At 40.5% G+C, this 24,516-nt stretch overlaps 1 protein-coding gene across 1 annotated transcript in view; it reads right to left on the minus strand.

Moving 5' to 3' along the window:
* The window catches only part of LOC135709864 (uncharacterized), a 949,216-nt gene that overhangs the window by 196,902 nt on the left and 727,798 nt on the right, over positions 1-24,516 (minus strand). The window contains exons 14-15 of the mRNA XM_065232287.1: positions 16,734-16,868; positions 6,343-6,459 (exon numbers count right to left, since the gene is read on the minus strand). Of these exons, the coding sequence (XP_065088359.1) occupies positions 6,343-6,459; positions 16,734-16,868 (252 nt within the window). The remainder of the gene's footprint in view (positions 1-6,342; positions 6,460-16,733; positions 16,869-24,516) is intronic.

Consider the following 24,516-nt stretch of genomic DNA (forward strand, 5'->3'; position numbering starts at 1 on the left):
CATCATAACCCGCACCAATGCCCGCTTCGTAATCGGAGGGGACCTGAACGCCCGGCACGAGGCCTGACGGAACTACCAGCAGAACCAGAACGGCCGCCTGCTATTCGACCATTCCCAGCATGGTCTCTATTCCGTCTGGTTTCCGGACGAACCAACCTTCACATCACCGACGGGCAACCCATCGACGCTGGACCTGTTCTTGGCAAACACCAGATTAGCCAAGCCGGTTGCCGTCAACGACCTGAGTTCGGACCACCAACCGGTGCTGACCGAGCTGGGCTACAACGTGGCCCCTGCACCGTGCCAGCGGAAGGACTACCATCGAGTCAACTGGGTCCAGTTTCGACGCGTGGTCGACCGCCACATCGACGACAACCCACCGCTCGACACAGTGGAGGACATCGACCGGGCCCTGGAGGGTCTCCATCAAGCCATATCCATGGCTGACGAAGAGTGCGTTCGACGAGTTCCTGTGAGGGGTAAGTTTCAAGCAATTGATTCCCACACCAAACTCTTGATTCGGCTCAGAAATGTTCGTAGACGCCAGTTTCAGCGGACTGGGGATCTGCAGTGTAAATGCGAAATGGTCGATCTGAATCGGCAGATCGCTTCCAGAATGATCTCAATCCGGAACGAGAGTTTCGGGCGGCTCGTTCAGAACCTGGACGACCGTTCCAGACCATTCTGGAAGGTTGCCAAGGTGCTGAAGTCTCACCCCAAGCCCATTCCACCACTTAGAGTCAATGACGAACGGCTTATCACCAACGAAGAGAAGGCCAATGCAATTGGGGAGCACATTGCCCAGTCGCATTTGCTTGGCTCTACAATCCCAAGTCCACTCGAGAACCAGGTTGTGCAGTGCGTCCAGACGTTAGATACCTCCCCTTGTGCCGTACCTCCAGAAGAACGGATTATAGAGGAACAAATTTGCTCAGCGCTGAAATATAGTAAAAACATGAAGGCTCCCGGGTTTGACGGAATATTCAACCTAGCGTTGAAAAATCTCAGCCCGAGGGTCCACTCGCTGCTGGCTGCCATCCTCAACAGATGCTTGGAGCTGCACTACTTTCCAAGCATCTGGAAGGTGGCAAAAATCATCCCGATCCGCAAACCTGGGAAAGACCCTTCACTACCGTCAAGCTACAGACCGATTAGCCTGCTCTCAGCGCTGAGCAAGCTGTTCGAAAAATTGATCCTCAGCCGACTAAACAAGTTTGTGGAGGAACATGACATTCTTCTTCCGGAACAGTTCGGGTTCCGCAAGGGGCATTCCACCAATCATCAGCTAGTGCGGGTGATGAATAACATCCGAAGTAACAAAGCTGTATCCAAGTCCACAGCCATGGCCTTGTTAGACGTCGAAAAGGCGTTTGACAATGTCTGGCACGACGGACTTATATACAAGCTTTGTAACTCCAACTTTCCACCATACCTTGTGAAAATCACCCGTAACTATCTCCAGCAAAGGTCGTTCAGGGTGTCGTTGAATAGTTCCCTTTCGGGACAATTCCCGATCCCAGCAGGTGTTCCGCAAGGGAGTCTGCTGGGACCACTGCTTTACAGCATCTACACGTCGGACATCCCTCCTCTAGGAGACGGTTGCGTGTTCTTTCTGTTCGCAGATGACACCGCGATAGCCGTCAAGGGTAGGATGCCTCGTGAAATTACGAACAAGCTCCAACGATGCCTTGACACCTTTACTGATTATGCCACCACGTGGAAAATCAAAATCAACGCCTCGAAAACCCAAGCGATCATGTTCCTTCACAGACAATCACCAAAACTTAAACCGTCTCCCTCCTGTACCGTAATAATGGATGGTACAAGGGTCGAGTGGTCCACTGATGTTACTTATCTCGGGATGTTGTTCGATGAGAAGCTCCTGTTCCGCTCGCACATAGAGAAAACCCTAGTTAAGTGCTCCGCCTTGGTTAGGTGTTTGTATCCGCTCATTTGCCGCAGATCCCGCCTCTCAAGGCAAAACAAACTGGCTGTTTACAAACAGATCATAGCCCCCGCGATCTTCTATGCCGCCCCGGTGTGGGAATCGTGCGCTCAGACCCACAGGAACAAAATCCAGGTTGCACAGAATAGAGTGTTGAGGATGATCCTAGATCGTCCATTCGACACAAGAATAGCAGACCTCCATCAAGAGGCAGAAATTCCCAAAGTAGATTCCAAAATTGATGATATGACAACCAAATTTATTCAAAAATGCAATCTTTCTGAACATGCTTTAATAAGCAATTTGTACATAGTAGGTTAAGTGTATATAGTAGAGTAGGTTAGTTTTAAGCTGTAAATAGTAGTATTAAGTAGTTTCTCTTCAAATTCTAAAAACAAAACAAACCAATCCCACCAAGGTGGTCGACCGTGTACTAAGTCTAGGACTAATTCTGTAAAACAAATTTTGAATTTTGCCCATACCTAAAGATGAAGAAAGCAATTAAATCACTTAGTAAAAAAAAAAAATTTATATGGTAATCGTCCAAGTTAAACTGAAATAAAGATCATTTAAACTAACTAATCATCACTCTTTGCATCAGATCACAGTTTGACATTCTCTGCTTGAACGTCAAGCAGTACAGTTCGGTCTTTGCTCGCTCTGTCGAGTTGTTCGATTAACCTATAGTTTGTTACAAACGTTCGCAGATATACTGCACCTCGCGTCGTCAGTAGTGTCGGTCGCATCGCGTGATGGGAAGACAGCGCTCCCGGAGCAGACTTCGTGACCAAGCGGAGAAGAAAAACAGTGGTGAGGGTAGCTCGGTACCTACCTCAAATAGGTACGCTACTCTTCCCACCGATGTTGGGGATACCAACCCAGTCCCGGTGAAGCGCACGAAAAAGAGGAAGAAGAATCAAGGACAGTCCGATGGTACGAGCGGACGCGACATGGCACCACTGAAAGCCAGCGACATCGGTGATTTCGGCGACGCCGTCGAAACCGAGAATTCTGCCGGCCCGAGTGCGGTGAAAATCAAGCTTCCTCCACTGGTGGTGAAGCAAGTACCACTCAACACGCTGATTGGTGATCTTTCATCGCTGGGCGTTGCAGCTGAGTTTAAGCTCGGCAGGATCGGCACCAAGGGCATGCTGCGAACAAAGGCGAAGTACGAAGTGGCCGTGAAATATCTGAAGGATTCCAAGGCGGAATTCTTCACACACGACATCCCCGGTGAGAAGCCCTTCAAGGTAGTCATCAGGGGTCTACCAAACTTCGACCCCAAGATGGTCGAAGCTGAAATCAACCGGTACAAGCTAGCCCCAATCGCTGTATTCCGAATGACAAGGAGAGACGAAAACGTGAAGACGTACCCGGATTGCCTCTTCCTGGTGCACTTCCAGAAAGGGACGGTGACTCTCAATGCGCTGCAAGCCATCCGATCGATCTACTCCATCATCGTACGATGGGAGCCATACCGTGGCGGCCATCGTGACGTGCCAGTGGTGCCTCAATTTTGGACACGGTACCCGCAACTGCAACATCAAGCCACGCTGCAGCAACTGCGTTGAAGAACACGCCACTTCCAACTGCCCTGCGCATGGAGCCGTGGCGTTAAAATGCGCCAACTGTGGTGGTGCACATCAAGGTTTCGACAGACAGTGCTCCAAACGCGAGGACTTCAAACGCATCCGAAAACAGGTGGCAACTAACAACCAACCAGGACGCAAGAAGGACAAAGTTCCGGCATTTCGGACGGAGGATTTCTCACCTCTTCGTGCTCCTCAGCAAAGGCAAGCGAATTCGCGGGTGCATCCCGCTCAAGCAACTTCCTGTGATTCTGCTGGCCAAAGCTCTCCATCCCCCCTGGATTCTGGAGACAACCAACAGCGCAAAACAACAACTCCGATCTGTTCTCAGCGGATGAACTGATGGAAATTTTCGTCAACACGTCCGGTGCTCTTCGTAAGTGTCGCAATAAGCCCGAACAGATCCAAGTGCTCGGTAAGTTCATCATCCAGTATGGCATCTAAACCGCTAACTATCGTCACCTGGAATGCTTGCTCTGTAAGAGCAAAAAAGATTGAGCTTGCCGACTTCCTCCGCAAGCACAGCATCGACGTGTGCCTTCTAACCGAGACCCATCTAAAGTCCGGTGACAGCTTTTGGTTGCCTGACCACAACATTATCCGGCTTTATCGCACCAGCTCCAGGGGGGGGGGGGGGGGGGTGGTGTTGCGTTCGTCGTCAAGAAAGGAATAAAATAGCACACTCTGTCCCATATCCGCACCTCTATCATCGAGGTCCTTGGTGTGGAGGTGAAGTCGACGACTGGATACGTTCAGTTCATCGCCGGCTACTGCCCTCGACACTGTGCTGCCAGGACTAGCGGCTAAATTCAAGAAGGACCTGTCCACCAGCACCGGTAACGGTTCCCGCTTCGTAGTAGGAGGATATCTAAAGCTCGCCATGAGGCCTGGCTGAACTACCAGCAGAACCAGAACGGTCGTCTGCTGTTCGACCACTCGCAGAATGGACTGTACTCCGTTTGGTTTTCCAATGAGCCAACATTCATCTCACCGGCGGGCAACCCATCGACGCTAGACGTGTTCCTGAAAAATACTGGCTTGTCCAAGCTGGTAGCCATGAACGAACTTAGCTCCGACCACCAACCGGTGGTGGTTAAACTGGGCTGTAACGTGGCCCCTGTTACAAGGCTGCACAAGAACTATCACCGCGTAAACAGGGCCCAGTTTGGACGCGTGGTAGACAGGCACATAATCGACAACCCACCACTCGACACCGTGGAGGACATCGACTGAGCGTTGGAGGGACTCCACCAAACCATAACCGTGGCTGACGAGGGGTGCGTCTGACGAGTTCCTGTGAGGGGCAAGTTTATTGCCATTAATACCCACACCCAACTCTTGATTCGCCTGAGAAATAATTGTAGACGCCAGTTTCAGAGGACTGGAGATCTGGGCAAAAAACGTGAAACGGCCGATCTGAACAGGTAGATTTCTTCCAGAATTTACTCACTCCAGATCTAAAATTTCGGGCGGCTCGTCGCGAATCTGGACGACCGCTCCAGACCATTCTGGAAGGTTCCAAGGTTCTAAAGACGCACCCCAAACCCATTCCACCACTCAAAGATGAATATGATGACGATCGGCTCATAATCACATCTCAGGAGAAAACAATTACGATTGGTGAGCATAATGCCAAATCGCACTTGCTGGGCTTCAACATCCAAGGTCCGCGCAAAGTTCAGGTTTCGCAATGCATGCTCAACGATGATTCCTCCCCTTGTGCTATCCCTCCGGAGGATAGGATCTCAGTGGAACAGATTTGCTCAGCGTTGAAATGCACCAAAAACATGAAGGCCCCTGGGATCGACGGAATATTCAACCTAGTTTGAACAACCTCAGCATGAAGTTTCACTCTCTCCTGGCCGCTGTCTTCAAAAGATGTTTGGAACTGCACTACTTTCCAAGCATCTTGAAGACAGCAAAAACCATACCTATCCGCAAATCCGGAAACGACTCAACATCAGCTTCAACCTACAGACCGATCAGCCTCCTTTCAGTGCTGAGCAAATTGTTTGAGAAACTTAATCTCAATCGTTTGCTTAAGTTTGAGGAGGAGCACAACATTCTCCTACCGGAACAGTTCGGGTTCAGGAAGGGGTTCTCGACAAATCATCAGCTAGTACGGGTGATGAATAGCATCCGAAGTAACAAGGCTGTATCCAAGTCCACAGCCATGACATTGTTAGACGTTGAGAAAGTGATTGACAATGTCTGGCATACAAGCTTTGAAACTTCAACTTTCCTTTGCATATTGTTAAAATCACCAGTAACTAACTTTAGCCAAGGACTTACAGGGTATCGTTGATAAGTTGCCTTTCTGACACGTTTTCCATTCCAGTAGGTGTTCCGCACTTCCGACATTCCTCCCCTCGGAGACTTTTCACAGAGAATACTGCAATAACCGTCAAAAGAAGAATGCCTGGCGAAATATAAAACAAGCTCCAACGTTGTCTTAACGCCTTTGCTGATTATGCCACCACGTGGAAAATCAAATGTGTCTACAGGTAGATTGTTATCATTTCATCATCAATCAACTTATTTACATCTCAGAGTTCACGCAACAGCAACCACCTCCGGGGAATGCTAATGTAAACACAATGTCCTAAAAATCCCCTCTAATTAGTCGGATTACCTCATTAACACTTAAATGAAAAAGTCAACCGACGACGAATGAATGGGTACACCCGCAGAGAATTCTCATTTACCATTCGCGTGCAGGTTAGCATTCCGAAAAGACAAAACCACCGAAAATAGAAATAAGCTACCTTTGACCAGCCCGTCGTCGTCATCATCGGAAGTGTGACCCACCTGTTGATTATTCAGCGATAATTTATTCTGCATTATGACATCGACCACGCGCAGGATGATGTCCGAGGCGATTTCCTGTTCATGCTGAGACCCGGTGTGTTCGATGTAGCGGAAAATCTGAAACGGATGAAGAGATGAATAATTAGCTACACGTGGTGATCGTAGAAAAGGTTTCCATTTTATTCATCATTTTCCCAGTGCAAACATTGCATTGGGGGTTTCTTTTTTAATGTTACAAATGTTATCTTCAACAAAATACAGACGTTTCTCAACAGTGCTTACGTTCATTGGAATTCCTTTCACAATATTAAATTTCATTAAGATCAGCTCACAAAGCTTTCATAATATACATATAACCGCTAGAGCCAGTACTGTTTTCCGTGGAAATCCAACACCCCCCTATTCATTCCAGAATTCCACTCCTGGCGAGCGGCGATGGTGAGCTTAATATTTCATGATGGTGAAAGAATTAAAACTCAAATAAATAATTCGCTCGTAATAAAGAGAATGAATATTTAATTCAAGCGCACAGAGTCGTTCGTTCGGTGGTTGCCACTTTTCTACAAGCCATCCTAGCTTTCTCACAGAGAGACACTGAGTCGTGGTGCAAGCTGAATGGCGCGTGGTTGCTTTCATATTTTTATATCATTATAATTCCTCGCAAAGGGTTTTTCGGTCTGCCAGTCGGATTGCTTTATCTCCGCGGTTCAGTTCAGACCGTGTAATGTACCGCCATTTTTTGTTTGTTTCATTTTCGCAGCGAGTATGTGTGCCATAGTCACTTTCCGAACAGGAAGAAAGCGGTCTGGGTCTGGGCACTGCTGGAATGGTTGCTTTCTGCGGAATAGGAAATGTCGAGAAGAGCCGGATACAAGTGGGGGATACGATTTTCATCAACATCTCCCGTTCGGTTTTAGATGGAATAATGGAGCCCTGCGGAATGTTGTAAGCCGGAAGGGGATGTGTCTTTCATTGTTTTGCAGAATTTCTACGAACATCCGGCAGGGAGACGATACCGAACATTTGGTTGGTTTTAATTATGGGCTGCTAAAGCTACGTCGATGGGAATTTGTCGGTTAATGGCAGTCAAATTCATAATGTCTAAGACGAAATTTAGCCTTTGGAGGTATTGAAAAAGGGTTTAATATTTGGTGAACCTTAAGTTATTTTAGTTTCAATTAAACATGTTCTTACTGTCTTCATAATCAGCCGGAATGTTTCCAAGTTGGTGGTGCTGAAATGACAATGATGACTTGTTACAAATGTATCATTTGATTCTTGCAAAGTTAAGTCACATTGAACTGAAAAACTCGCGTCTGGATTTGTGACGTTGTGCTTATAGAGTTGTGGTTGTTTATCTTTGACTGATACTGAGTAGCAAGGGCGCAGCCAGGTTTCGAGCTAGGGAGAGGCTATAAAAAATGTTCTATGGAAAACTTGGCCGAATGCCATTTCACCGAAAGCCTTTGTGTTGCTGAGTTGCTGCTCCCTCTGGATCTGGATACGCCTATGCTGAGTAGCGAGAGGAGTACAGGCAGACATGATCGGAAGGAGACTAAGCGGGTAATACAAAGGTGACACAGTAGGAAGAAGTGTTAGTTTGTTTACTAAAATGAACTATGGCCATTTTGTTATGGCAAGTTTTGCTATAAGAAATGCTCCTCGTGCTTATTAGCGAAATTCACATTAAATATTGATTAAGAACTCACCAACACTGGGAGACCGTGAGCTGCTGCCCACTTGTGATATTACCCGCCTAGGGTTGGAGATGAGTTTTTTTTTGTATAGAGTAGAACGGTTTCGACTAAATTTGATGTTGTTCTGTCATTGTTTGAGGAAGCCGATTGCAGGTTTTGCACTTACCCAAGCGTCCACTCGCAATGACGGTACGATGAGGAAGAGGACGAGAGACGATCGCTACACAGCGTTGCCAGAATGTTTTAAAGCTTATCGGTATCAAAGGTTTTAAAAAATCGGTATTTATCGGTATTTACTAATTTAATTAATTTTATATTTTTGCCGTTTTTGAAAGCGAAAATTTTAACTTTTGGACTATGGCCGGAAAATTCCGGAAGAAAACTCAGGAGAATGTTTGAATTAGTTTCTGGAGGAAGCTGAAAACAACATCCAGAGAAAGAAGAAAGAAGCTCTTCTGGAGGAAATTTGAAGAAAGTTTTGAGAGAAATCGGAAAACATCCGCGGAACTTCCAAGGCATAAATTGAGAAACTTCTGGCGAAAATTTTAAGAAACTTTCAGAAAAAAAATCGGATTTCACATTTAAAGAAAGACAGAAATCGGAAATTGGAAGTAAATTCCAGAAGTAGCCATTTCCAAGCGAAGCCAGAAGAAGCTAGAAAAAACCTTCCAGTAGAAGTCAAAAAAAAAAAAACTGGACAAAATTCCAGAACTAGATGAAAGAAATTTCTGGGAGAAGTTTAATTGAACTTTCTGGAGAAGACGGAAGAAACTTCCTGGATACGCTGGCAGAAACCTCCTGAGGTAGACTGGAAAACAATCTTTAACAAGTCGGAAACCAGAGCGCTAACGGAACACTCGAAAGAAACAAGGACATAATTCCGGAAGAAAGAGCTCTTGGGGGATGTTCTAATAATCCAGAAAATTTTCTAAATGGTCATAAAACATCTCTGAAGACCCCGCAATGCCCCTGACGTTTTTGGAACATTGGAAGGAATATTCCTCGGAATTCCTTAAAAGTTCATGAAATTTTCCTTAAGTTAACAGGGCTGTTTGGGAGTAGTCTGATCATCTTTGAAATACTTTGAACTTTCCTGAATATAATGAGACTACCGGAATATCTCGAGTCAACTTTGAAGGTCTCTAGACTTTCTTGAAGATTACGAAATCTCTTAATCACTCTTTAACTTTTTTTTTATTTATTGAAACATCAGCATTGAAGTTTTCTGATCTTCTTGATTTTTCTTAATTTTAAAAATTATCGACACTGCCATTAATAAGCACGGAACTTTCCATAAAGTGTTCTCAAAATGTGCTAATGTTCATGTAGCTTCCCTTACGTTTCTTAAATTTGCATGAGCCCCTTGGAACATTGCTGAAGTTTTCGGGAATTGCCTGAGTTTCTCGGAACTCCTTTAAAATTTCAGCGAAATTTCCTTGAAATTTATTGATCTGTCCTGATGCTCTCAGAGCTTCCTAAAGTTCGCTCAATTCCCCTGAAACTAAACTGTCCTGAAAACCATTAAATTTTCCAGAAGTTTTTGAACATGTGAAGTATCCAAAATATTTATGATGTTTCCTTAAGTTCACTGAAGTTCACTGGACTTTCCTGAAATTTCCGGAGTTTAGAATTTTTAACAGAAGTTATTGAAACATTCTTTAATTAATCGAAACTTACTCAAAAGTCTGAACTTTTCTGATGTTTCAGAACTTCTTAAAAGTTCCTGCAGGTAGTATGGATCCGCAATCAAAATCTGGAAGTATTCCTGAAATTCCGGGAAAGCTGAAAAAACTGGCGGGATAAGATGGAAGAATCATTCGAACGAAGGGTGAAGAAGCTTCCAAGGGAAGTCGAAATAAGTTTCTGAGAGGAATCGTAAAATAATCAACGATGTAAGTTGAAAGAAAATCCAGGAACTTAAATAATGTTTAAAAAGTGTTTCCTGATTCCCCCGGAATTACCAGAAAGAGCCATCGACTGTTTATCGATTCATGGGTAGCCAAAAACGGTGAGGAAATTGAAACATCAATCACCAGAGTATCCATAAGACATTTATTTTTTAGAATTTTAAAGGCTCAAAAAATTTGATGTATTCAAAAAGATACAAGTCTCTTACAATAATTTTCTCCGAAATTCTAAGCGCGGGCAGGCAAAAATCATTTTGATTATTTAAAAAAAAAATCGGTAAAAATCGGTATAAATCGGTATTAAATCTCAAAAATCGGTATTCTGAGGAACCTTATCTGTATATCGGTATCTAGTTCGGAAATCGGTATAAATACCGATAAATCGGTATATCTGGCAACGCTGTCGCTACATGCTCTCGTAGTCTGCCGTCACATCTGCTGAGGAGTGCGCAGGGTTTTGTTCGTAGTAAGTAGCAGCGTTGCCAGACATACCGATTTCCTAACTAGATACCGATATACAGATGAGGTTCCTCAGAATACCGATTAAAGTCAAAATTTATCTTGTTTTAAAAATAAATTTAAAACAGTTATCAATCCCTCCTTAAAACTGTTTTGTAATTCAAGCATAAACGTCATTATCAATTGTTTATTAATGTCTTGATAAAATACTTTATAAGCGTTTTCTATCATAACCATAGCAACCATAAAACCATTAGGTTTTGCATTAGAGCAAAAAGCATTTATTTTTGCCTTTAAGGCTTTTTAAAGTGCATCATTAACGCTTAAGATATGGTTCTTCATAGTTAATAAATGCCAAATTTATGACAAGGAAATCTCGAAGGAAAGACGAAGTAAGATGAAAAATTCAAGTCGATTTTGGCAAAATTTACTTTTTTCGAAGAACCGCCACACCATCAACGACTGACCATCTGGCGAGGAAGAGTAAAGTGAGCGTGGCCCTCGAATTCATAAAACAATCTTGAAGAGCTTCGAGAATACACCCTTCAGAACCTTCTCCAGGGGGGCCAACTAGTCTTAATGAGGTTTTGGTGGATGTATTAATGGCAAAATAGCCTTGACCATGGTTTTACCCAAGTAACATTTTAAGTTTTATGAAATACTACAAAGCAACTATAAAACAACATTCATAAAACCCTGGTCTATTTTGCCATTAATACATCCACCAAAACCTCATTAAGACTAGAATATGTCTAGTTGGCCCACCCTGGAGAAGGTTCTGAAGGGTGTATTCTCGAAGCTCTTCAAGATTGATTTACTGCAAAAGGCTGTATGACGAACGCATTGAGAACCATTTGAAAGCTACAATAAAAGCTATTTAGCAACAATAAAAACCCTTTCCGAGCCATTTCCCCTAGCCGCATGCTGAATCCACTAGGAAAGCATCAATCAAGATCGAAAAGGATTTATGAATCCGATCTTATCAAAATAATTAAAATAGAAACTAATGGTATCAAAATCTTGTTAAAAATCCAAATTTATTGCAATAGTTCTCATTAAGTGGCCTAGTTTTAAGTGCCATATTAAATTTTATGTGAAATGTACGTGAAAACATCGAAAAAATCAAGTCCACCCTCGAAAAACATCAATTTGACTAATCATTTAGCATTGAAAAAAAATATATTCTTCAGATCGAGCTTGGCCGAGACTTTTTTTTATTATTTTCACATTTAAATGTTTGCTTATTGCTAAATCTACCAAAGTATAGTTATATCTAAGGAAATATTGATTGAAAATCGAAGATTGTAAAAAAACAAGCAAACTAATTGTAACATGGTGGTGGCATAAAAATTGATTTTCATTGGTCATTTGCAAAAAAGTTGTTTTGCTTTCAAGAATTCCTTAACAAATTAATAAGGTTTTAAAATGGCTTTTATGAAGAAAACTTGCAGGCTGAATTGTATTTATCTAAAGCCATTTTGCTTGATCCTAATCCGTTCAGATTTATGGCAACATTTATGGAGGCAAAGTTACCTGCAAAAAGTTAAACGTCAAAGTTTGTTTATCTTTCGATAGTTGCGCTGTTAGATCCATGATTCTTCCAGGCGGTTTTTTTCCCGATGGATTAGGAGCAGTTACTCAGAAGGTTTGCGATACTGTTTTACAACATTTCGCATTTCGAACAGCTGAAAGCGCAATCGTTCCCGAAAAAGATCCCCTTCTTCCGGATAATAACAGAAGTGCATCATCCAACGGTGCAGGGATGTACGCTTGAATAAAATTTTCGAAGAGTTGATTCTTTCGCCGAATAAAACGCTGCTATGGATCGGAAACTAGCTGATCTCCGCTAACAAACAGTTCCGTGGTTTGCTGTCGGTTGTTATTTCAATTAATCATGTTTTATTGTTTTTGACATCATCCACATCCAGAGGGCCAGTCACTTCGAATGTATGGGAATGGTAGGAAACCATTTGAAAATGCATGAGAATTTTCAGTTTTTATTCATTATCGTCTTTATGGGCAGTTTTAGGTGCACAAAAATTGCACGAGTACATTACTATGGTGATAAGGTAAACACTCGTTTATTTGTTTCCTTCTGTGAAAGCATGTTTAGTCACAAATCGTGGATTTTCTGATATTCTCCATACTGCAAAAATGATTTTCCTACCACTGAAGGGGCGACATCTCTCGGATCTTCAGTATAGCTACTACTCAAATCATATAATTAATTGTCATCTATTCGCAAGATCTGGAGAAGGCTGGTATGTTTTAAAACTTTCGACAATGTTTTATGAATTCGAGGGCCACGCTCACTTTACTCTTCCTCGCCAGATGGTCAGTCGTTGATGGTCTGCTGGTTCTTCTAAAGAAGTATATTTTGCCGAAATCGACTTGAATTTTTCATCTTACTTCGTCTATCCTGCGAGATTTCCTTGTCATAAATTTGGCATTTATTAACTATGAGGAACCATATTTTAAGCGTTAATGATGCACTTTCAAAAGCCTAAAAAGCAAAAATAAATGCTTTTTGCTCTAATGCAAAACCTAATGGTTTTATGGTTGCTATGGTTATGATAGAAAACGTTTATAAAGTATTTTATCAAGACATTAATAAACAATTGTTAATGACGTTGTTTGTGCAATGTCATCTACATGTACAACTACCCTACCCACTGTAGCTACTATACAAAGAAATATAGAAAACAATACAGTATCTCGAATACCTCCGCCATGGCAGGACGGTCAAGCAAACTGTGTGTTTTATTTATTTCTATCTCCGTACCTATCACAACGATCATAAACACAACGTAGGGATCCCGCCCGTGTGCGATCAGACGTTTATGCTTGAATTACAGAACAGTTTTAAGGAGGGATTGATAACTGTTTTAAATTTATTTTTAAAACAAGATAAATTTTGACTTTCTTGCCAGACTATGAAAGGTTTTTAAAACATCAAAAAGCTGAATTACTAAGCAGGAATGTTTTACACTTTGAAATGCTTTATTTAAACTAATTGGATTGTTCATTGTCGTTATTAAACCATCATAAATCAGAGTGGATGCTAAATGGTTACTGGATTGTTACTTGGGTATGAATGTTGTTTTATAGTTGCTTAGTAGTATTTTATAAAACTTAAAATGTTACTTGGGATCTCTACGCGGGGGGTATTCAATACCGCACAGTTGTGATGTCACTGATAATGATTGCTAAGGTTGCTGTCGTTTTGGCCGTTTAAATGGTTAAACCACAGACAAACAGACATAACACTCATAAGCTGTTCATCGAACAAACATTTAACAGTCAATTTAAAAGTACCTCAGTTGGTGGTACTGCCACATGTGTCGCGCATAGTAAATTCGCTTGCGTTTGACGTTTACACACTACCGCAATCTGTTCAGCGTACTACCAACCATAGTGTACTCAACAGATGGCGGTAATGTTTTAGTGACGATGTTTTGCAATAAGAAATATTCAATGTGTAATGTCTGTTTGTCTGTGGTTAAACTATCAAAATTGAGAGCACAAAATCTTCCTTTGACATCAAATTGAAATCTTATTCTGCTATCAGTGAAAGAACACTGGAAACTCAATATGATGTACATGTTTCCTGTTGACAACTAATCAAGTTATCAATTTGATTTTCTGCTAAGGCAACGAACATAACTGCAACTACATGTTTTTGAAGAGCAAATGTACAGCTAAATGAAACCAAAATTTGTTATAAATGTTGTCAATCGCGTAAACTGAAATCAAATTATGATTTCAGTTTGATTTTGATATCAAAATTTTATGTAAATTTGCATCAATATCTCCTAACTTTTAAAAATAATATTAAAAAATAAACATTCTTACATTCGATGGTTAATCAGATAAGCTACACACTACGGAAAATTCATGTCAATTTTTGTTCCCAGAGACCTACACATGTAAGCAGCAATTTTGACATGATAATCAGTAGAAATAAATGAGAAAATCAAGCTGAACATTGCATTAGGTCCTAAGTAACGATGACAGATTCGCTTCGTCTACTTTTTTTTTGCATTCCCACGGCCTGGTAAATATATTTTCAGGATTTTTAGGCACACCATATCTTGCATTTAATACGACAAACACAACAGGGAACAGTTATGTGCTCATGCTATTAACGAAAGAGAAAGTCAACCCGGGGGCAACTTGACAAGTCCAGTACATTTCCAGTGTACTCCGAAAATTTGGTGCTGGTGGTTCTGTCAAACTCACAAATTTCAGAAGTGTTATCTGAATAGGGCGAATGCAGATATGTAAATAAAGTAAATAAAATACTGAACATAAAAACAGATAGCCTCATCTGTTTCTTGAAACTTCAAGTTGGTGGGGAACAATGTTAATTAAACGGACGGGTGTAACAAAAGACAATCACTGAAATTTATTCGTTTTAGAAGCTCATTATGAATATCTTTTGTTGAGAGACGCTTATTTTAATTTATTTTATTTATTTCTTCATGATTGAATGAATATACGAAATGTTAGTGTTCACACAGCAAACCTGCTACTCACCGCGAATAAGAATCAATTTTGTATTTTTTATTCACCCCTGAATAGAAAGATGGGGAAGTAAACTGTTTTTAATAATACGGCTTTTTATTGCAAGTCTTCACCGCACAAGTATGCTCAGAAACATTATTCTCAAGACTGATAATATTCAAGAGCAAAATATAATAGAATTAACCAATGTGTTTTAATTTCTATTTGATTATATAAGAAAAACTTCCATCAATCTGTTCCAATTTGTTTGGATTTATTTCATTTCACCACGAAAATCATAAATCGCTCTTTTCACATGGCATTCTTGCTTGTTGCTTGACATCCACACATGGTGAAACAAAAAGTTGCCTTCCCATAGAGAAATACCATTGCGGCGGTGAAGGGCAGTCCCTTTGTTTACGTTGTGTGGCGACATCTACTATTTGCAAGTGAGTACGTGAAACTAAGATTATCTGTCACCTTGCCGGGGAGTTGGAGAAAGTCGACGAAGAGAATCGATCAATGTTACTTAGGACCAGGCTTGCAATTGCTCATTACAGCTAAAATGCTAGTTTTCGTAATTATGAAACTATGGGATACTATAATGATAATTATTATTTGAAAGAAGCGAGAAGAGGTGGTAAAGTTTGTGTATGACATATACAATTTGTCAATTTTGCTTTCAGAAGGTCACAACTAACGATTTTATGATCGCTGATTGCTCGTTCATCGCGTTGCTCATCGTTACAGCTAATCGCTATTGTGACCCTCTGAAAGCTAAATTGGCAGGATTTATGTGTCATACACACACTTAACCTTCTTTTCTTGCATCTTGTAAATAAGAATTATAATTAAAATATCTCATAGCTTCATAAATCCAAAAAATAGCATTTTAGCTGTAATGAGCATTTGCAAGCTTGTTTAGGACATAATGCAATGTTCAGCTTGAAATCAATTTAATCAAACGTTCTCTTCGTCGACTATGTTTTGGTTCGTTTACATAAATTCGACAGTGAGCATGCATAAGGGCCTATACGCGATGATCGATTCTCTTCGTCGATTTTCTCTTTTGTTAATAACTCGCTAGATTTAACGTTTCTCGGTGCGTTTGCTGTTGCTTTTGATAGCCAATACAACCTGTTACTACTCTGCATTGAACAAATTCTAGAAAATTGTTTCGCTTAGCTGTAGCAATGCAAAGAGAAAATCGATGAAGAGAATCGATCATCGCGTATTCGCCCTTATGAATGCTCACTGTCGAATTGTTTGTTTACGTTCCATGAATTATGTCCAATATAGATTATGTCTCGTGTAAAATTAGTTATTTCTAAGCGTGTACTCAAACTACCTCCCACTTACCATTGATAGATGTTCATCTTGAATAGCACATACATAACTCTCATTCCTCCTTGGAAATTCATCCGACAACCATGATGTGTAGTGCATACGATATTAACGCTAGATTTTGCGTGAAATTACACGATATTTCATGTAAATTTAAGCGCAATATCGCATAAATCCTCAATCTTTAATACAAACTAGCGAGCAGTTTCATTGTTTATACCAACTATAGCTCAAGATTAAACGAGAGGAGATTTAACGCGATGGCTAAAATTCAGATTTTTTTTTCTGTACAGCATAAGGATCGTGCTCTCGTTAAGAAAACAAATACTGAAGATAATTCTGCCGATACCACTTGCTCTTGCCACGCCCTTCCCGGGAGCGCAAGCGGTGCCTGTCGAAACCCCGGTAGGCCCTCACATCCGGTTCCCTCACCCAAACCTTCCTCCAATGTACATATGAAGGTAGGAACACAAACACTTACCTCTTGTAGCAGTCGCAGCAGCACTCCACCCTCGCCCGGAAGGAATCCGGCGTAGTGTTTCATTGCATATTCCAGACACGATTGCAGAACGCTGCTCCCGTTGGTTTTCTGATAGCCGAACGTAAGCCCACGGAACTGTGCGCGCCATGGTGGTGGTGGTGGTGTTGTTGTTTGCATTGTGATGAAATCGAAACCGTGTGGGCCATTTGGGAGGATGGTTGAGGCAGTTGTTTTTATTTTTGTATCCACCGAGGCATCCAAAGAGCAGTTATGAACCGTTACGTTGTGGTATTTGAGGAGTGTGGTTTTCAAGAGAATTTTGTTTTCCGATTGCATTCGGTAGATATGTACGGTTTTTTTTTCGTATCCAGTTGCCAGTCAGAAGCAGATGGTATCATTCCGGGAATTCGTGGAAAAACGCGACGCAGAATATGTGACAGCAGAAGGTTGGATGAAAGAGAGATTAAAAAAATTAGTGAGAATGTGCACACTGAATTCAGATCATCGAAGTTGGTAAAAAAATTTCCTGGTTTTTGAACAGCTGAAAAAGACCGTTACACGTAAGAAATTAATAACATCGACCAATTTAAATGAGCTTAACTGAACAAAGTCTGAACAGATTTAGAATACTTGTTTTTATTTTTGAATTTTTCATCGATTTTTAAACTTTAACCGCTCAGTTCCGTAGTTAAAACATAAGCGAAGAGCAGGGGCCTGAATTTCTGGGGTGTAGGAATAAAAAAAAAGGTTGACTTGAGGACATTTTTTTTTCGTGTAAATTTATTGCTTAGTTTATAAGTTTACTTCAGTCTACACACTTAGACATTATCGCCGACTTCGCTAATTTTTACCGAAATCTGAACGAAATCAATTGCTTTTCAGTTACTTTGAAACTTAATCTACACTGGCATTCGTGTCGAAAAAATGACAAGATTTGATCGTTTAAACAAGGTTGAACATGTTTTGAAATATTTTTTTTTAATTCAATTGACGAAGGACAAAGTTTTACCGAACGTTCAGCTGTTCTGATTTCGGTAAAATTTACCGAACACGAAAACAAAATCTTAGTGTGTAAATTTGAATGACATCATAAATATTCCCAAAGTTTAACCCTTGCAGCCTTGCTGAATGTTTACAGAGCTGGTTCTCAGCAATGTGACGATCAATCGTTATGATTCAGCCACCATTCAAAGGAAATGGATATCTACTTTCATTTGAAAAAGGTAGCTGGCCAACCGAAACGGATAACCCCGAAAAATTTTCTAGCAAAATGCGTGTCGAGATGATTGTTTCTCGGCAATTTGGTAACCAAATTTAAAGATTGAGCCACTATTTGAAAGTTTTGACTATCTACTTTCGAACGGAACAGACAGAAAACTAACTGTTGAGTGAAGATAATCATTATTTGGGTCAAGGATCAAGAGGAAAGTAAATAAGAAATGAAAATGCCAACTTTTCGAAAGAAAAGGTCTGGAGAGTGGTTCAATTTGCTTTAAAAAACTTGAAGAAAAACACCTTCTTATCATGTTTTATATTTTTATTGCAAAAACTCTATACCCCATCCTTTAAACTTATGTTGTTTAATCTATCTTAAATGTAAAAAAGTCTGTGAAACGCGATGGTGCTATCAAATCAAATATTTATTTATATCCACAAGTAAAGCCGTTGGTTCCGGCTCATGTGTGTTAATGGATGCGATATCATACGCATGTGTGGCAGTTGCCTCCCCGCACATTCGATTGTCGTCAATGTATGTCACCGATGTCCGTCGGTGATTGGCACTAGATTGCGGAACAGAGAACGACGTCAAATAAACAAAAGAAGGCTTATATCCACAACAAATAGATGGAAAACAAGGCGCTGGCCACTCCGCACAATGTGCTAAAATAGAGTTGGGCACACCTGGACACACTCATTGGCACTGTTTGACACCCTTGGCTAGATGTTTTGAACTATCATTATAGTTAAAGTCTGTTCCATTTAGAATTTGGCTGCAAAAATAGGTCATTTCTCCAAGGGGAAATAAAGTACAAAAACGCTAAAGGTATCATTTTGTAGGATTTTTATTAAGCTTTAAGGGAAAGATACAACAAAAATTATTCGTCAGCTTTTGGGATGAATTTTCGAACTCTTCGCAAAATGCCTCTCATCATGTCTTGCACAGTAGTACTGTCAACCTCATCTACCATCCTCTTCCACCACTTCTCTAAATCAGATGTTGTTTTGATTGTTTTGTCACATTTCTTCAATTTGCGCTTGATAATTGCCCAAAATTTTTAAATGGGACGAAAATCTGGACAATTTGGCGGATTGATACTTTTCTCAATAAAATCGACATTATGCTGCTTATACCATTCTATGACATCGCGGCTGTAAGTCAGGCCAGAACTTTACGAGACCTTCTTGTGATTGAATGAACGGCAAAATTATGTTCTGGAGACACTCCTCCTTGTAAAGTTGTCCATCCATAGTCGCTTCAGTGATGAAAACCTTTGTTTTCTTTCCGCAACTGCAGACGCCTTGCCAAATCATCAACTTGTCAGCGAATTTATCTGCAAAGACTAATTTAAATTTATCCGGAGCATAGGGTAGAGCACTACTTCGGCCTAATCGTCCATTTTGGGCCTATCGAACAGAAAACTTCAAATAAGTCCATGATTTCAGAGTTAACAAGTCAATTATGCGTTTGGTACGATACTTTAGTTAATAAGCTACCGAACGAAGTCAATGAGAGCACGTGATATAAAGGTTTGCACCCATTATTCCCAAAAACAAAACAAGCACTCCGACCGAATTCATTTTTATCTTCATCCGATAGGCCGAAGTGAATTCATTGGCGTTTCAATGACGTTTCAATGCGTTAGGCCGAGTTTAGAATCCGTAGGCCGAGTTTGGCGTCAAGAAGCTGTGTTAGACTTTTGACAATATCTCAACGATTGGTTTCTCTTCATCAAATCTTACGGTATGTACGGAAAGGTAAATAAATTTGGAAGCCATCAGTAATAATAATATTCCGTTTGGTGCTTAACTGTGCTATATTAAGAAAGACTGAGTGCGGGTTGTGCTTAATAGGCCGGAAATGGGGTAGTTAACCCTACTATTATGTTTAGCAAAGTAAAATTTTTGGCCCGGGATTTGTCCAAAGTCCATACGTACATACGTACATTTCATCATCCATAAAATGTGATAACTTTTGAACAAGTATATGAATCCTAATGAAATTTTCACAACTAAATAAACAATCCTTCCGGATTAAAACGCTGTCAATAGTTTCTTGCTACGACAACTAGATGCGCTACGGTAATTAAAAAAAAAGCGGCCAAATACTAACTGGAACCGACTTTACTGCACAGTGCGTTTTTGTTGACACAATCCAGTTTTTCGAAAGCGTAAATTTCCGTAATTTCTCAAAACATAGTCAGCGTAGATGGTAATGCCTGTCCGAAGCAGTTATATCAATCCCAGAGAGACTCAGCGTTCACATTGGCAACAATTTGAAAACAAATGCTCTTCCAAGAAACCTTATCCCTCTAATATTCGACAAAGATCTCATCCCCAGATTCATATCCTCCAGATCCATCATAAAAATCATTACCCAGGTCTACACACCCGTCCACATTTCCTCTCGTCTGGGCGCTATCAATTATTAACCTGTAGAGAGCAACTGACTGCGCACTAATGTCCGGGTGGTCAAACCAAAATATTCGAGTTATCGTACCGTACAAATACAATCTGACGGTGGAGATGTTTGCCATGATACCGAGCATCAATTTTTCAATTCACGCCATTCTATCATTCATCAATACAGACAGCTGCATCAACTATGGAAAACTTAATCCTGCTATTTGTGCTCCGTGTCTGGGTTCGCAAACGGTGCCCTCCAGAAAATATTCCCTCGTGTTACAATAAGCAAAACAAGATACCTGGTTGCAAAACATTCCATTATTCAAAAACAAACAATGTTTTACCTGATGACTGACACTCTCACCACTGCCTGCACAGCTGTGGCACTCTTGAGGCACACTGAGAAAAAAGTTGGCACAAAATAAATGTAGAGTGACCACCCCTTGATGATGGAAAATTATTCTTAAAATTTGGCAGCACTGTAAATGATTTATTCTCAATTTAATGTTTTCTTGGTTTAAAAAACAGCAAAAGTGCGGGCGAAAAAAAAAATTGAAATGCATATAGTAATTTATAGTATATAAATTATTTTTTGTTGATAAATGTTTCTTATGTAAAGGAGGATGAAGAACACGATGGTGCTCTCAAATTGGAAATCTAAATATATTCAGATTGAGACATTTGCATTTTTAGTATTTAAACGCATGCATAAAATATTTGAGACGAGGCTCCCAGGCCCGTCCCCTTCCTTACAATTTTTCACTTTGCCTTATTCTATACGCACTAGATTTTAATGAAAACAAATTCTTCTTTAACACCGATCGCATCACTTACCACAGTGTAAGTCCTGGATTGAAATTGGATTGAGTGCGCGCGCGTGTGTGTGTGTGTGTGTGTGTTTGTGTATTATAATCGCTCTACCAAAAACGATCCCTGCATGTGCGTGCAACCTTTCCCCACATCCAACATCCCAGTGATTTCTCGTGGAAGCGCAGAGGATTTCTCGGTTTCCATCACAGTGAGTACCACGTCAACACATTCCTTCCCATTCCCTAGTTGACCTGCATTCGGACACGGCCGGTGCTGGTATTGCTAAATATTAGATCTCCAGTTCTTACACATTGAGGATGAATGTTAGTCCCAAACATCATCTGTTGGTTCTCTGTGTAATTGCAGCTGATCTGGTAATAACAGAGCAGCAACCGTGGGCGGTAAATCATGCTCATGCTCATGCTAAACGCATGCCTAAAATATTTGGCAACACTGTACAATAATAATAAATCAAAATTAAGATTATCCAATTTATTCTAAAAAAAAGCATTACAATGTTAATTTCAGCTTTCTCTGTTCTGAAGATATTAATAAAATACAGTAGTGCTTTATTGAAAATCATGAAAAATAGAAAATGCTCCCCTGGACCGAGAGGCGCTTAAATCGTCATAAGCATTTTTATTCATAAAAGTTAGACCAACATCTCCACCAAATTTGGTTCAAATCGGAATAGGTCAATTACACTTTCATTTTTTCTCGGTCACTTGGCGCGGAATGACCCGTTTACAGATTCTTAAGATAAAGAATAATCCGTAAAGGTGGCAACCCTGCTGACTGAAGATATTATGGAAAACCTTTTTTAACACTCCGAATACGATGCCTCCGAAAAACGTATAACGGGAAGTTTGCAACAGCATAACTTAGCCATTTCTTGATGAATTTAAAAAAAATGTGGTGCTTCTAGAATTCCTAGGGTCTGTAGATTATATTGATTGAAAAAAGATTAAGAATAGAATTTTCTACTTTATTCAAAAGCGAAAAGAGTCGTGGGTTTTCAACCAAGCGCTCTGATTTTCTGCGAATGACTAGTTCTCCATTGGCACTACTCACATGTAAAACATCAGACCGACTGGTTGAAACCCCGCCGAGATTTTTTTTTTTTTTCCTCTGTTCGGGACCTAACACTACTGCGACCAGTAAATTGATCTATTGTAGTATATCCCGTGTCCTTAGTTTAGTGCATGTCGTATTACTCCATCACTATTGAGAAATGATGAAGTATTCGATTTTTTTACAGTTGTCACTCTTGCATTTACCGCAAGGATCCGACTTTAATTGAAAGGTCCCGCTATTTATACCCTTCGGAGTGTTGGAACACCCTCCAAAGGCGCGCCCCTTTGTCAATCAAAATTGGATTCCTTAGCAACAAAATTAAGGTATGACACCGATAATGACCATGCATCAGAACCCTAGTCTTAACCACTTCAAACTAGGGAACAACGAATAGAAGATTAGGAATCACATAGATGAAGACAACTAACTCATTTTTTTTCCTTCTTTCAAGATCATCCTCGGTAGACAAAGTCGAGTCTTGTCACTATCAACAAGGCATAAAAAGTAACAAGGACTAAGATGTGTTCCTTGGATTACTGAAAAATCCTGTTCCCCTAGTCAGGAACTAGGGAACAACGAATAGAAGATAAGCAATCACATAGATGAAGACAACTAACTCATTTTTTTCCTTGTTTAAAGATCATCCTCGGTAGACAAAGCCGAGTCTTGTCACTATCAACAAGGCATAAAAAGTAACAAGGACTAAAATGTGTTCCTTGGATTACTGGAAAATCCTGTTCCCCTAGTTTGAAGTAGTCAGGACTAGGAATCGGTGGTAGATCTTACATCCCGTAACGTACCACGAAAAGGTGATCTACCCACATTACGGGGCAACAGCAGTGGGATTAAGCAGTGGGTGTAACTCAGTGGGTAACGCGTTCTTCGGGGGATAGCTGTAGTGCAAACTTATATGACTGTCCTATGGTTTCTAGATGTCTGTTTCCACCCATGGCATATCAATAGTTCTTCACTATAAAATATATCGGACAATATTCATATACATCTTACTCATCACTATTTACGTTAAAATTTAAGGAATGCCATGTACTAAGAATGTGAAATTACGATAGAAATCATTCCATATCGTAGTCGCACTTTTTAACTAACACTTCAATTCTATCAATCATCACATTGAATGAATAAACCTTCTGACAATGCTATGTTATAAGATGGATCCAATAAACTGTACATGCCGATTTGTTTCAGTGTAGTTTGTCATATAAGTGTATTCGCGGCATATGTGATTTCTAATCTTCTATTCTTTGTTCCCTGGTTGGAAGTGCTCTCACTCTCCAAATGATATAAATAGCATGACCTTTCAATTAGAATCCAATCCTTACGATGGAGGCAAGCATGACGACTGTAACAAAACCGAATACTTCATCATTTCTCAATAGTGATGGAGTAATACGTATATACTACAATAGTTTAAATTTCTGGTCGCAGTGGTGTTATGTCCCGAAAAGAGGAAAAACATTGTATACCCTATCACATTTGCATTCCGTACATTGTGTGGCAAGCACAATTTTTATATATGTCTAGAAAAGTCGAAAAAATTTCCCTACTCGAAAAAATCCTTGAGACGTAAAATATAATAAAAGAACTCATTCAGCATTGTGCCGGCCTATGGCAGTGCCACTGAATACCAATGATTACAATTATGCTCTGTCAATTCTTGTTCCAGACATTTTCACTCAATTTGCTTTAAAGCGTCACCACCGGATTGAAATGGGATCAGATAATACTGTCGGCAGAGCGAAATTTCGATTAGCTCACCAGATTTTTGCCTACGCTCATCCTTCCAAATATTAAATATCCTTTGAGCGGTACAAAGTTAACCAACAAATGAACATAAACTCCATTACAGATGTACGCATTACTTGCCTAAATTATGCAGTGTGCTGTCTCCAAAAAGCCTGAATCTCTTAAACCACCCTTTCCGGGGCAAATATTTATACACTTCACCATCCGCCACGGCGATCGGTGGTATCTATTGTCTCGTGCTGACTAAAGGGTGTATTCGCTAAAAATGGCACACCGAAAATCTTCTGTGACTTTTAAGAACCCTATGAGCAAATCTTTTTCATAGTGCATTGTTTAGATCTGTCAAGTTTCATAGTTATTCATACAGTAGTTCCAGTCACGTCGTCGAAACAAGAAATTGTCCGTGAAAAATTTGTGTGCACATACAATCAAAATCCAGAGTCCCACCGATGGATCGCTTAAAAGCTTTGAATTGCAAGTAGAACTGTCAACTGTGAACCTTCAAGGAGCG

The sequence above is a fragment of the Ochlerotatus camptorhynchus genome, unplaced genomic scaffold, assembly GCF_037179485.1.
Source record: "Ochlerotatus camptorhynchus isolate MF236.1 unplaced genomic scaffold, CSIRO-AGI_Acam_v1.1 ptg000367l, whole genome shotgun sequence".
Taxonomy (NCBI): Eukaryota; Metazoa; Arthropoda; class Insecta; order Diptera; family Culicidae; genus Ochlerotatus; species Ochlerotatus camptorhynchus.